The sequence below is a fragment of the Marmota monax genome, unplaced genomic scaffold (assembly GCF_021218885.2).
Source record: "Marmota monax isolate L192 unplaced genomic scaffold, Marmota_monax_Labrador192_F-V1.1 WCK01_AAM20220418_F8-fsc00055, whole genome shotgun sequence".
NCBI classification, from domain to species: domain Eukaryota; kingdom Metazoa; phylum Chordata; class Mammalia; order Rodentia; family Sciuridae; genus Marmota; species Marmota monax.
Window position 1 is genome coordinate 8,674,013 of NW_026695205.1, and position 14,547 is coordinate 8,688,559.

Sequence of the window (14,547 nt, forward strand, 5' to 3'; positions counted from 1 at the left end):
CAGGACAGGAGAAGGACTTGGAGGTTCTGGTTCTGTTTCAGCCTCTCACTGGTCTTAGGACACACAGGAGGGCCCTCTCTACGCCTGTGTGGGGCTAGAAATGTGGAGAAATGAGGAGGATGAGCAGTGGTATGTTGCCTCACATTTCCTTATCAACCTCCTCCTGGAGCATACAAGTTTCAATTGATTGCAACTCTCTGTCGTTTCAGCCATCAATGGGATGATCTACAACTTGCCTGGTCTGAGAATGTACGAGCAAGAGTGGGTGAGGTTGCACCTGCTGAACATGGGCAGTTCCCAAGACATTCACGTGGTTCACTTTCATGGCCAGACCTTGCTAGAACATGGCACTCAGAAGCACCAGTTAGGGGTCTGGCCCCTTCTGCCTGGTAAAGATCTGGGCAATGGAAGAGGTCCCTGCTAAGAAGTAGCTGGACAGGACAACCTTAGCATCCATAACTCCCCCTCCTTCTCTCCCTGTGCATCTACTACCTAAGGGGTCAGAACACAGGGTTCTGCCATAGATCCGAGGCAAAGCCACATACCAAACTGTTTACAGTATATAAAAAAGCTAGTGTATGACGTGTGCAGTCCACACAGGCTAAATGTGTGACCCAATGTGGTTCAGCAGAGACGCTGTGTTTCTCCTGAGCTGCTGTCTGTTGAGCAGATCAGGTCTCCAGCCGATGACAATATGAACCCTAGAGGGCTGGGGCAGATGAAGCTCATTCTGTTGGGAGGGAGATTAGAAACTTATTAGGGCTCTGGATTCTTGAATTCTACTCCTGGCTCTATCCCCTAATAGTTTTGGGTCCAGGAATCATAATCTTGTATGTAGTTTTTTGGAGATAAAAGTTTTGTTTGTTTGTTAGTTAATGATTATAAAAGCTAAACCAAAACAAAGGTATTTATAGCTTTTCATATGTTGAATAATGAGAAAATGTAGATTTAAGCAAACCACAGTTTATCAGAGAAGACTTACCAATGAGTTGTTTGTAGGTATACCTGTTCAGATAGCAGATGTGTGAGCAGAACCAGTGCTGGGTGCCACTGATTCTCAAATGTCAACAGGCATAGTAAAGACCTAGGAAGCTGGTTAAAATGCAGACAATGAAAAACAGAGGTTCTGTTCTCAGCAGCTTTGATCTTGGGTGGAATTCCCAAGCAGCCTCCCCTCCACAGAGCTGTCTGAGGAGCTAGTGAAAAGCTTGTCCCTTGACTAGCCCTTGGGTGAGGATACCATTATGTGACTCTGCTTCAGATGCAGGCCCACAAATCCACACAGGCCTGGATTGGTGGGTGGAGGGGAGGAGGGGGTTCTTGTTTGTTTGTCATGCTCCATGACTGGCCAAAAAATCTAGAAGGACCCACTCTATCAGGATCAGAAACAAAAGGGACTGGGTCAAACTTACTGTTTCTTCTGTTTTGTTTTGGCTACGAGGGATTGAACTCAGGGAGGGGCACTTGACCACTGAGCCACATCCCCAGCCCTATTTTGTATTTCATTTAGAGACAGGGTCTCACTGAGTTGCTTAGAGCCTCACTTTTGCTGAGGCTGGCTTTGAACTCACGATCCTCCTGCCTCAGTGTCTGAGTTGCTAGGATTATAGGCGGGTGCCACTGTGCCCAGTTTACTGCTTCTGTTTTCACCAAGTATTAGCACATCAGCTGTACTTCCCAAGACTCTGAACAAGGATTGAGCAGCCACTATCTAAACCTCCAAACTTGAGTATCTGATTGGAAGCAGGAGAACTGGAGATCCCAGTTCAGTGTTTTTGAGGGGAATGACCACTGGCTACTAATTTTCACTTATAATCTGGGCACTGGCCACAAATCATATTCAACAGAATTTATGTACAATGTTAACTGGCAAAGGGTGATATTAAGTATCAGAATGAATAATCAGAGGTTGTATAGACCTCATTCTTTCAGTGCTTTTCTGAAATAATTTATGTAAATATCCAAATATATAAGCTTCTAAGAAAATTTGAAAATTATAAGGAAAGGGTGTTTGTTTTTATTTTCTTATTTTAAAAACAAAAAAGAGATGAAAAAGAAAGGAAAGGAACAATATTTTTGAGGCCTGATGATGAGTCACTCATGGTCACCTTGATACTTGGGACTATGAAACTTGGTTGTCCATGGATGAACTGTAACATCACATTAGATAAGTGAAAGTTGCTTTCTAATGTGGTGTAATTCATTTTTAGTAATTTGTATGTGTGTTATTGTTTTGTAGTTGTTTTGATTCTGTCAGTTGCAACTTGCTTGCCTAGAGAAATGGATAACTCTCAAATTCTGTGCTTCAGCCTCTGTGATGTGGGGGTTTTAGGACCCCTGGAAAGCTGTCAATCACAATATTAACTTGTTCATCTTTGGGTGTATAATTTTGCCCTTACTTCTCTATCTGAGGTACATTTAAAACTCTTGAAATGAAAGCATCAAAACCTGGCTGGTGGCTTCTGGACACAGAAGTTGGAGAAAACCAGCGAGCCGGCATGCAAACGCCTTTTCTCATCATAGACCAAGGTACAACCCCAGAGCCACATCTTGTTCATTAGCAGGAGAGGGCCTGCTACTAGAATACTGCTAACTTTTAGATTGCAAATGTTCGATCCTGAAAACCCTCATGTGACAAAGGCGTATTTTGTAGCCGGAGGTGCTTTTGTTCTGGGCCAAGGTCTGATGGCACTGAAAACATGCCAAATGGTTCAGAACAAAGGCAGTCCTCTTAATTAGGGAATCATCCCTCCTCCTAATCTTTCCACCAGAAAAAATATATAAGAGATTCTCTAGGTTCCTAAAACAGAGTGGGGAAAAGGTAACAGGAATTACAAAATGATAGAGATAGTCACTGAACCTGGCATGTCAGTATTCAAGAGACTCAGTTTCCATCTGCCACTCTTCAAGCCTTCACTGACAGCACCTGCTGAGCACCACTGTGCCATATCCAGGCCACACCCTGGCTGGCAATCTCCTCCCTGATGGTGTGTGGATAATCTGTAACTTCCAGGTCAACTTTTGAGAACACAGTCTCACGAAGGATAGTACTTAAGAGTTGTAAATAGCTTACTTTAAGAGCCAAGCAGGTAGAAAAGGGTTTAAAAGCCAGCTGCATTTCAGGATTTCAGTTCTTTTCCTCTGGGGTGGCACTATTAAAATTAAAGCACCAGTCTTGCTAGTGCACTTTCTATTTTAAAATGAAACATATTTAAGTCCACGCCACACAAAGTAGGCAGAAATAGTTACCGACCCATCATAATGTCTAGCCAAGGATCTTTTACTTTGTTGTATTTTCTAAGCAAAAACGAATCATTGTTTGGTTTTTCATAGAATGTAAGATGCCAATGGGACTAAGCACTGGTGTCATATCTGATTCACAGATCAAGGCTTCTGAGTATCTGAGTAAGTATTAACATCATAGCCTGTGAATGGCAGCCTTATAATTGTGCAGTGTACACCCTGTGGAATCATACATGACCACACTGTCCACGTGTCAGTTCTCCTTTCCAGGCTTTTTTCTACCACAACATAATGAGACAGCTCCGTTTGGGGTGCTCATCCGGTAGTGGAAGGTACACGAGGACAGGTGATAAAGGCCTGTTGGTTATAGTCCCCATTAATAAGGCCCCTTGCCTGTGCCAAGCATTCATCGATTTAAGAAGCTTTACTGATCATCCACTCGGTCAGGGACATCTAAATTTCCTCAGGCGGCCTGAAATCCTTCCAAGATTGAGGCCTTGATCAAGAAGACGATGAGGCTCCCATATGGGTCCCTCCCTTATTTTCCTGGTGTAGGGGCAGTCTGCAGCAGCTATGCCAACAGAACAGAGAAAATACAAGCCTCACCTGTGTGAAGGAAAGGGTGGATGGTGGTGGATGGCTGAGCAAACACAGGCTGAAACGAGATTTCATCACTGGGGTCTGGCTCGGTACCAGGACCCTGTCAACTGCTTGCTCTCCTAAAGGGAGCAGGTCCTGCAAGGCTCTGGTTTTCCACTGGATTTAACTCATTTAAGAAACTGCTAGTTATTGTTATTGTTTTTTTCCCCAAAATCCAGAATAAGCTTTTTTTCTTCTTTTGAATTTAGGTTATTGGGAGCCCAAATTAGCAAGATTAAACAATGTTGGATCATATAATGCTTGGAGTGTAGAAAAAATTGCAACAGAATTTGCCTCTAAGCCTTGGATCCAGGTATGTATTAACCTGATAATGTTTACTGCTATCATAAAAAAATGACTGTGATATAATAATTCTCTTTGTTATTCTTTCAATGTTATAGAGGAAATAGCAACTTAACAGAAATTATTTTCAATACTTTACATCTTCAAAATCAACCACCTAAGAATGGTTCTAATAATATCCCATTTTATAGGTGAAAAACTAAGACAGAGATTAAAAACTAACTTTCCAGAGTGCCACACAAATAGGTAGCGGTGTAAGCTGGGTTCAAGTCCAGGCACCATGTGCTCACATATGGATTGCATCTAGCCATTTTATGAATTTGCTGAGACCGTAAGAAGGTCGGCTCTGAAGAGAATTGACTGCCACGTGTGTCTCACTGACAAGGCCTTCTGCTCACGGGCGTTCCTACACTGCAGGTGGACATGCAAAAGGAAGTCGTAGTCACAGGCATCCAGACCCAAGGAGCCAAACACTACCTCAAGTCCTGCTACACTACTGAGTTCCAGGTGGCTTACAGTTCCGACCACACCAACTGGCAGATCTTCAAAGGGAACAGCACCAAGAATGTGATGGTTTGTATACACGTTTCTGTCTGAATCTCAAGACTCACCCCATGGTTACTAGGACTGTGCCCTTTTTAAATAATCTTTGTGGATGCTAGAAATGTGAATGGCTTTCTAAGAGTTCTATGGAGGAATTCGGGGACATGATAGGTCTATAAGGATAAGCAGAGCTGCTGAAACTCCAAAACCCCACAAAATTTGAAAAAAAAAATCCCTTTATCATCAAATAAAGCACCTAGATGTATCAGATTAGCAGACAATGTACAGCAGTGTGGAGTGACTGGTCTCATTCCTCAAGATCCTCATGCTGGAAATTGGCCACCAAGAGTTCTGATTTTATTTTGTTCTTCATTTCTATGTGCCTGAAGCAAACAGCAGGGTTATGCCAAGGATGCTCTGAGGTAGCAGGACTTTCAAGGGCACTTGGGGCCATGCCTGAGGCATGACTATCCCCAGCTGGGCACAAAGCCCTGGCTCCTGCCCCCTGCCCTCAATGACTCCCAAGAGGAAGTGACCTGAGTGCAAGGACACCAGTAACCTGTCTGCCATTATGACACCTGTAACCTTGAATCTGCTTCATTTTATATCCTGTGTAAATCATCTACTATTTACTATTTTTCTACATTATCATTTAGCTATTTCTAATGGCTAAATTAGTTGTCATATAACAGATTAAATCATGAAAATCTTAAGTTATGGTTCTTATTAACCCACATTGGGAGGAAAACACAGATTGCAGTTGAGTCTGTAACTTAAGGATTTCCGCATTTATACTCATGAGGGATATCACTGTAAAGTTTTGTTGGTTTTTTTTTACTGCCTATTTTTGCTATCACAGTAATACCAAACTCATAGAAGAAACTGGTGAGCATGTGAAGAGATTTCTACAAATTTGTCTTAATTTTATAAACATTTGGTAAAAATTTCCAGCAAAACCATCTGGGTCTGGGGATTTCATTTGGAGTTTTAAAATTATAAATCCAATTTCATTAATGGTTATAGTGATATTCAAATGATCTAGTTCATATCAGGTGTGTTGTGATACTTTGTTTTTAATAAATTGGCTCACTTCCTCCAGGTCCTAAGCCGCATGTAGAGGTGTTTGTAGGATAGGTCCCTGTCTAAGTCAGAGGGTCTGTACTGACAGTGCCTGTTTTCATCTCCTCAGTCTCACAACCCTAAGTCTATGGCTTCCCATTCAGCCTTGGCTGTTGTGGGTGGGGAAGGGGCCACTGTTTTTTTGTGGTGTTTGGCTTCTATAAAACAGTTATTGTCTAAAACTTTTTGCCAGGCTGCCTCTTCCTGGTACTTTGACTACAGAAAGCAGGATTTTGTTGGGTAATTTTTTTGTCTGTACTCAAGGGTGTCTCCACTTTACCAACTTCTTCATCTCCAGACTGGGATATATGAGGCAAAGAGGAAACTCAAGGAGCCCACTCCATGTTGTTCCTTGGGCCCTGAGAACCCTGGTCAGTCTGTTCTTTTTTCTCCACCTTTCAGAGTCTTCTTATGTTTCTTTTATGTACAATGTCCCGGGGTTTTAGTTGTATGTAGCAGAGGAAACAAGGCAAAGTACATCTATTCCATCTTCCTGAAGTGGAAGACAATTATTACTATTATCATCATCATCATCATCATCATCATTATTATTGGTTCTGAAGATTTAACCCAGATGTGCTTTAGCACCAAGCTACATCCCCAGCCTTTTTTGTTTTTTATTTTGAGACAGAGTCTCACTAAGTTGTTTAAGGCCTCACTAAGTTGCTAAAGCTGGCTTTGAACTTGTGATCCTCCTACCTCAGCCTCCGAAGTCACTGGGATTACAGGTGTGTGCCACTACACCCAGCAGAAGTCAATTATATTTTAAGATCAAATTGATTCAAATGACTCAGACCCATGAAACTTAATATTATAATACTAAGTTAGATCAAAATATTATCATAAAATTACTGAGAATTGTTACATGACTGATCTTTCCTTTGTTCTTCTAGTATTTTGATGGCAATTCAGATGCCTCTACAATAAAAGAGAACAAGTTTGATCCACCTATTGTGGCTAGATATATAAGGATCTCTCCAACAAGATCCTATAACAGACCTACCCTTCGACTGGAGCTGCAAGGTTGTGAGGTCAATGGTAAGGCACAACCATGCATTATCTTCTCACTGAATCTCTAGGGCTCAAGATTGGGGGTTGTGCCTCCAATTCTAAGTAGAATTCTTAGATCTCTTCCATGAATTAGGCTTCCAGAAAAATCTCCATGATCACAGACTCCTCTCAGGTAAACTCTTAGTGACCCACCATGGTAGGGTCCTAGGTTGAAATTAGCTCCATCAATCCATTATCATCAAGAAATACTTGAGATTCAAAGTTTGACTCTTCCAAAGTCTTCCTGGCTACACAGACTTTTATGTAATGAAAGTATCTGACCATGTTTCTAAGGTATCTTTCTGTTCAATGAATGTTTTGAAATCTGTTTTCCAACTTCATAATCACATTCTATATTCTCTTTCGTACCTGTGTAGGTACTCAAGTCTTTTCTTTGTAAGCTGCTGTCTTTTAGGGGATGTAAAAAGACCAATGGTATTTTTTTTAAAAAATCTAGATAATCACAAATAGTCATAATAAAATTCTACTTCAGCTAGCAAGGATGCTTAGAGTTTTATCAACTATTCTTCTCTGACTTAAAGCTGTGCTGTCCAGCATTTTCCACTTCAAAGCACATAAAGAAAATAATATCATCTTCCTAACAATCTGAGCTAAACCAATAAAGCAACTGGCCCAGACTTGGCTAATCCTGATCCCACCCCAGCTGGCCCCCCCGGACTGGGGTGGAGGTGTCAGAACACAGGCACATGGGAAACTCACTGGGTCACTCCTGGTGGAAATTACAGCACACTCCCTAGTGACGGGTAAGGAGCAGGGACTCTTGGTGGAGAAAGCCGCTGAACCTTGGAGTCACTTTCTTATCAAAGCAGATAATGGAGCAGTATACACTTGACACTCATGAGGGATATGGATGTGGGCACTTTGCCAGTGTCCAAATAGCCCAGGATGCAACACCTCCATATAAAATACAACTTTTGTGCAGACAGGATTACTCCTTAAAACAGTTCTGTAAATCGCTAGGGCTTTTTCTTTCCATTTGGTAAATGGTATAAATTGTAGATTTGTTCAGATTATACAGTCAAATTACCCTTTGACGTTCAATTCTGTTAATTTATTTAAGACATCTCTTTTCTATGTAAGAAACATTACTTTGTTCTTACTTCACTTTCTTGTGTATAATTAGCATCTCAGTAGCCGTTCCTTTTACGATTTTTGTCACCCACCCCCAACTATTGATACATACTCCCCCAACACACATACACAGAAAGCAAGGTATCACTTTAAAATATGAGTGCATGTTGTACTAGCAAGAACAAAGCATCCCAGGATGGGCAATCAGTGAGGTTCACTCACTAGCTATGCTCCTTACACAGCCTGGCACCTGGGAAGTTCAAGTTACACTTTGGCAAAATTCCAAAGGATGCATAAAATGAGTCACACTCAAAGAGTTGATAGGAAAATACTAAATGGTCACTACCAAGGATTTGTTGTACTCTCTTTGTCGCGTTTGTTAGGAGAACCAGAGTGTTTTCTACATATAGCCATGCATTGCTTAACAACAGGGATATGTTCTGAGAAATCCACCATGAGGCAGTTTTGTCTCTGTTAAAACCTCAAAGAGCATCCTTCCACAAACCTAGATGGTACGAGCCAATCACTTGAGGCCATTTTGATTGCATCATGAGAAGCAGAAAAAAGATGTGTGCAGCTGCTGCCAGCACAACATGACATATTCTTTACAGTAAGCTATTTTTATTACATAGAAGGAGTACATTCTAAATAATGGTAAAAAGAGAGTACGCAAGCCAGTAAATGTCACTATTCTCAAATATCATGTACTGTTCGCAATTGTATACACTGTACTCTTAAGCAATCAGCAGAACAGTCATTTATTTTGCCAGCATAACCATAAATACATGAATTACATGCTTTGTCATGACACTGAGGGCTATGACCTCACCAAGCAACAGAAATTTTTCAGCTCCATTATAACCTAATGGGACCTTCTGCACACATAGTTGGCCATTAACTAAAAGGTCATTGTACAGCACATACAACACAGGGATAGTGCAGAGTACTATCTGCCTCAAAGCAAAGTCTGAAATTTCAGTCTCAATGAAGGAAGCAAGGGAATTTAAATATTTAGAACATGGTGTTTGGCATCACAGTGAGTTTAAACTCATTTTCTAATTCTTTTGGCTGTGTTGTTAGGCAAGTTACTGTTCTTGCTGTATTTTTGTAAAATGGAGATATTATGAACATTAAATAATACACTTAAAGCCCAAGAGCAATGTTTAGCACAGATTCAATTTCAGTGTTGCGATCAATGTTTTTATTGTCACTTGGTTTAGATGCTATTTCTTCTGCATCATAAAACGCCATGCAGGGGATATTGGTGCTATATAATTCATCATGTTCCTTTTCTCTTGACAGGATGCTCCACACCTCTGGGTATGGAAAGTGGAAAGATAGAAAACAAGCAAATCACTGCTTCCTCGTTTAAAAAATCTTGGTGGGGAGATTACTGGGAGCCTTCCCTAGCCCGTCTTAATGCCCAGGGCCGTGTGAATGCCTGGCAAGCCAAGGTGATGCAGACCTTTAAAATGGAGTTGTGTTCTCCCCCATGCCCCAGAAGAAAACAATAGCCCCAGCACAGGGGGCAGTAGGAGTCTCCTCTCCTGTCTCTGCAGATTAAAATCCTAGGTCTGAGACTCTAGAACATCTGCTAATCACTAGCTGTAGCTCTGACTTTCGTCCCTGTGGTTTGTGCTCTAGCCTTGACTTAAACCAGGAGGGGACAACATTTTTCTGCAAAGAGCCAGATAGAAAATACTTTAGACTTTCTGAGCCATTCATTCTATCTTACAATACTCAACTCTGCTATCATAGCTTGAAAGCAGCCACATACATCACAAAAATGCACATGCATGATAGTGGTTTCCAGTTCCTGATTTAGACAACATTATAGTAATATAAAAAATAAAGACATCTATTACCCAAAGCTTTCCCAGATGATCCTTTAGACCTGTACATTGTAAACCTTGTTACTCCACCCTCCACCCCTTCAAAAAATTTGCTCTCTAATATAGCTTGTTCTTAGTCTTTGTGATGTAATGAAACCCAAAGATGAAATGCTAATTTTAAATTTTTAGTTCTGTCATTTTAAATCTGTAATTCTGGGACAGTTTCATTTAACTTTCTACTAGAATGAAATGGGTATATGCGTATACAGATATGTGTGTGTATGCACATGCGTGCACGCGCGCGCGCGCGCGCACACACACACACACACACACACATTTTGAGACGCGGTCTAGCTAAGTTGCCAAGACTGGGTTTGAACTCACCATCCTCCTGCCTCAGCCTCCTAAGCAGCTAGATTACAGGTGTGTGCCACCTGGCCCATTGTAGTATTTAAACAAACTCACTTAAGGAAATACTTTCAGATAATTTAACAATTTTCTGAAGGAAAATTAATTGCATTCATTCAGCAATTATTTACAGAGCACCAACTATATTCCTCACATTGTTGTGAATACCAGGAAATGAAACTAAATAAGTCCCTGCCCTCAACCAGTAAGGTTTAAAACAATTATTGTATAAATAATTATTGCACACTGAATAAAATACATCAATAGAAATTTATATATGTTGTGACAAAAACAAGAAGGAACAGGGAAGGCTTCTAAAAGACAATGAATCCTAAGGGTAAGACATAAAGGAAATACTCTGTGCATTTCTGAATATCTTGGTTTAACAAAGCAAAGGCCGCAACATATTCCCTATCCATGTGTTTTTATCATTTCATAGGCTAACAACAACAAACAGTGGTTACAAATTGATCTGCTCAAAATCAAGAAGATAACTGCAATTGTAACACAGGGCTGCAAGTCTCTGTCCTCTGAAATGTATGTGAAAAGCTACACCATCTACTACAGTGACCAGGGTGTGGAATGGAAACCTTACAGGCAGAAATCCTCCATAGTGGACAAGGTATCTTGGCAAGAGAAAACATTCTGAAAACTAGGCCATGATTAGAAGGATAATAGCACCTCACATTTTACAAATATGCACCAATATGTCCGTCTTTATGTCTTCCAAATCCTAGTTCTACTGGTGCCTGGTGTCTGCACAGGGATCAAGCACATCACCTTTTTGCCTTGACTGAGCCACTTGTGAAATAGTGAAGACAAAATACCAGGGGATGGTATGAGGCTTACTTAGTTCTTATTGAGAAAGATGGCAAAGGCATCCAGAAAGCCTTCCACTGTGAAGTGACACCACATTAACATTGCCTTAGATCTACTTGGTATTTATGACTGATTGAATGCCCAAGATTATAAAGCTTTGTATGCCATATTATTATTGAACAAGCAACTATCATCCTTTCTGATGTATAGAATAGCTTTCCTGCAAGATTAGCTGCTCTTTTACATTCTTACATCTTAATAGGTGGTTTAAAATTCTACCAGAGGCAGCACCACCGAGATGGGCCCAGTATTCCAGGAAGGGGAATTTGTCTAAAGCCAGGATGAGAAGCTACACAGGGAGAGGGTGCTCAGCACTTATCTCTGTTAATGAATTTGTACTCATTTCTCACTTTTTAAACTGTTTTGTTTCTTACTATATGAGGTTGTTCTCATAACAGGGTTAGTAAGCATCACTGCCATAACCAAATAGTGACTTAGCTTCTGCAGTATGTGTCAATCTTGGAGAACTTGCCAAGGATCAAAACAAAATAAAACAAACAAACAAAAACCTTACATGACAGTTTACTTGAGAATACAGAGAATATTCTAAAAAAGATGAACAAAAATGCATGGCCATATTTTAATTTAAATGTTAGGAATAGCTAATCATTTATTGGTGTTCACTACCTGACACTACTGGCACTTGTCATGTGTACATTTTTAAATCTTCCATGTGGTAGAATTTTATTATCCCCATTTTGCCAAGAGGAAATGGAAAATCAGAAAATATAACTAACTTCTTCAAAGTCACACAGCTACAAAGGGGCTACAAGCAGAGATGATTTTGCAGCTACTCCCCAGCACCATGTCAGATTTATTTTTCTTCATTTGACTCAGATCATTGGTGAAATGAAAAATCCTTTTTTTTCTTTCAATTTTTAATTATTTTATTACTGCCTCTCTATTCCCCAGGTGTGAATCCTTAAAGGAGTCTGCCTGGTTTGGGATTTCATGACTGAGGATCATCTCTGTGAGGGCATTGTTCGATGCCCTCAGTTTCAGTGAAAATAAGTTTTTTAAAATGTATATGTTTTCTATACTAATTATACCAATATTAAAGATTTTCTTATTTTTCTTTCAGATTTTTGAAGGAAACAGTAATATCAAAGGACATGTTAAGAATTTTTTCAATCCACCAATCATTTCCAGGTTCATCCGCATCATTCCTAAGACATGGAACCAAAGCATTGCACTTCGCCTGGAGCTCTTTGGCTGTGACATTTACTAGAGCTGATTATTTGAAAAACCAGAAGAGACTCTTTCAGACTTCCAATCATTCAGAGTGGACAGTGTGTTTTATGGCTATTTTAAATATTAACATTTTCCCATTATTTCTCTTTTTTTCTATTCTATTAGAGAATAAAATTTTATATAAGAAATTTTTATAATGCAATTCATTACTGCCATTCAATGAGATAGTGGCTATTATTTCTACATTCATTTGAATATAGATGGGAAAATATCATGAACCAACAAAAAAAAATGACATCTTTCACAATGATTAAAAATTCTATATAAAGAAATATTCATGTGGTTAATATGCTTCATTATAGCTTTTTCAAATCCCATATGCATTAATAAAAGAAAGATTACTTTATAGACCTGGAAAACTTTCATTCTTTTGTTTTGCTTAAAAAAATAACCTATGATTTATGTGCAAAGGAAAAAGGATTTTTAAAAATGGTTTGTTGCTCCTGATAGCAGAGTGAAAGACAATGTTGCCATGTGAAATGATAGGTGTCTAAAGTGCCCTGTCTTTCCTGTATGATGATGATCTGCTCCTTCTACATGAGCAAAGAAAGAAACATGATTTTAGTGTCCAACTGAACTTGTGAATCTGTCCTGGTCTCCCTTGGGACTGGCTGCAAGAATTAATGTTCAAACAGTTGTTGGACATTGTTATGGTTTGCATGTGAGGTGTCCCCCAAAATCTCATGTGTGAGACAATGCAAGAAGGTTCAGAGGAGAAATTATTGGGTTATGAGAGTTTTAATATGATTAGTGAATTAATCCCCTGATGGGATTAACTGAGTGATAACTGAAGGTGTGTAGGATGTGGCTGGAGGAGGGGACATTGGGGGCCTGACTTTGGGGTATATATTTGGTATCTGATGATGGTATCTCTCTGCTTCCTGATGATCATGTGAGCCGCTTCCTTCTACCACACTCTTCCGCCTCACCTCAAGCCCTGAAGAATGGAGCCAGCTGTCTTTGGACTGAGACCTCTGAAACCATGCACCCTCAAATAAACTTTTCCCCCTCTACATTGTTCTAGTCAATCTTTTAGTCACACCAGCAAAAAGCTGCCTAAAACAGACATGAAGCAAAACTAAAATAACTATGGGAGAAATAAACACGTGGCTTTGGCTTCATTCTGGCTGGCGTTGTCTCCTCACAGGTTCACCTAAGGGAAGGCTTATACCTGTAGCACATTACTTAAACTGCTGGCTCAAAAGCAGCTGTTCCTGCTGTAACTGGCCCTTGGCCAGAAAGGCAAGACAAAGGCTGCAGCTGGAGTTATCAGGAAGCTCAGCTGAGTCTTCTCATCCTCTCCAAGTAGTTTCAGGTCTTCTCCTCACAACATGGCTTCCACACATGTCTTCTGATGTCTCCAACAGGGTAGGTGGACTTTTTATAGGTGGTTCAGGCCGAATAAGCAGGTGTTTGAGGATTAGGAAACAGAGGTTTCCAGTATCTTGGAAGGCTGGACCCAGAACAGGTGCTGCCTCACTTCTGTTGCATTCTTTTGGTTAATGCAAGTTAACAAGAACAGGTCAGGCAAGATTCAGTGTAGGAGGAACTACTTAGGATGTGCATACCAGAAGCCATAATTCATTAGATCTTCATAAACTAACAGAGTTACCTTCAGGTGGGGTGAGCCCTGCAATGAACATGAGAACTTCAAAGTCTCCCAAACACTGGCTTTCTGGTTTGTATTTCTGTTGTTTCTTTTATTTCACGATTCATGTCACTGATCCACCACAAGTGCTCTAAGTTTTTCATTTTGTTAAGAGCAAAACACAGTGTCTGAGAAGGGAGGGGTCAAGGAAGTAGGAAAGACGGTGAAATGAGATGGACACGAGTGGTGTTATTCTGTATACAACCAGAGATATGAAAAATTGTGCTCTATATGTTCAATATGAATTCTAATGCATTCTGCTATCATATATAACAAATTAAAAATTTTAAGGGCTGGGGATGTGGCTCAAGCGGTAGCGCACTCGCCTGGCATGCGTGAGGCCCGGGTTTGATCCTCACACCACATACAAACAAAGATGTTGTGTCCGCCGAAAACTAAAAAAATAGATATTAAAAAATTCTCTCTCTCTCTATCTTTAAAAAAAATTTAAAAAGAAAATTTTAAAAAGTGTCTGAAATTAAAGGAAATATTCCCTTTTATCTTCAGAGCTGGTCTCACAGATGTAGTCTCTTTTCAGTC

At 40.2% G+C, this 14,547-nt stretch overlaps 1 protein-coding gene across 1 annotated transcript in view; it reads left to right on the plus strand.

Annotated features, from left to right (window-relative positions):
- F5 (coagulation factor V) overlaps window positions 1-12,718 on the plus strand; it is a 72,284-nt gene extending 59,566 nt beyond the window's left edge. Inside the window, exons 17-25 of the mRNA XM_046430053.2 lie at window positions 210-389; window positions 2,413-2,529; window positions 3,334-3,405; window positions 4,092-4,195; window positions 4,603-4,758; window positions 6,741-6,885; window positions 9,292-9,443; window positions 10,669-10,851; window positions 12,190-12,718. Of these exons, the coding sequence (XP_046286009.1) occupies window positions 210-389; window positions 2,413-2,529; window positions 3,334-3,405; window positions 4,092-4,195; window positions 4,603-4,758; window positions 6,741-6,885; window positions 9,292-9,443; window positions 10,669-10,851; window positions 12,190-12,336 (1,256 nt within the window). The 3' untranslated portion in view covers window positions 12,337-12,718. The remainder of the gene's footprint in view (window positions 1-209; window positions 390-2,412; window positions 2,530-3,333; window positions 3,406-4,091; window positions 4,196-4,602; window positions 4,759-6,740; window positions 6,886-9,291; window positions 9,444-10,668; window positions 10,852-12,189) is intronic.
- Window positions 12,719-14,547: the final 1,829 nt, after the last annotated feature.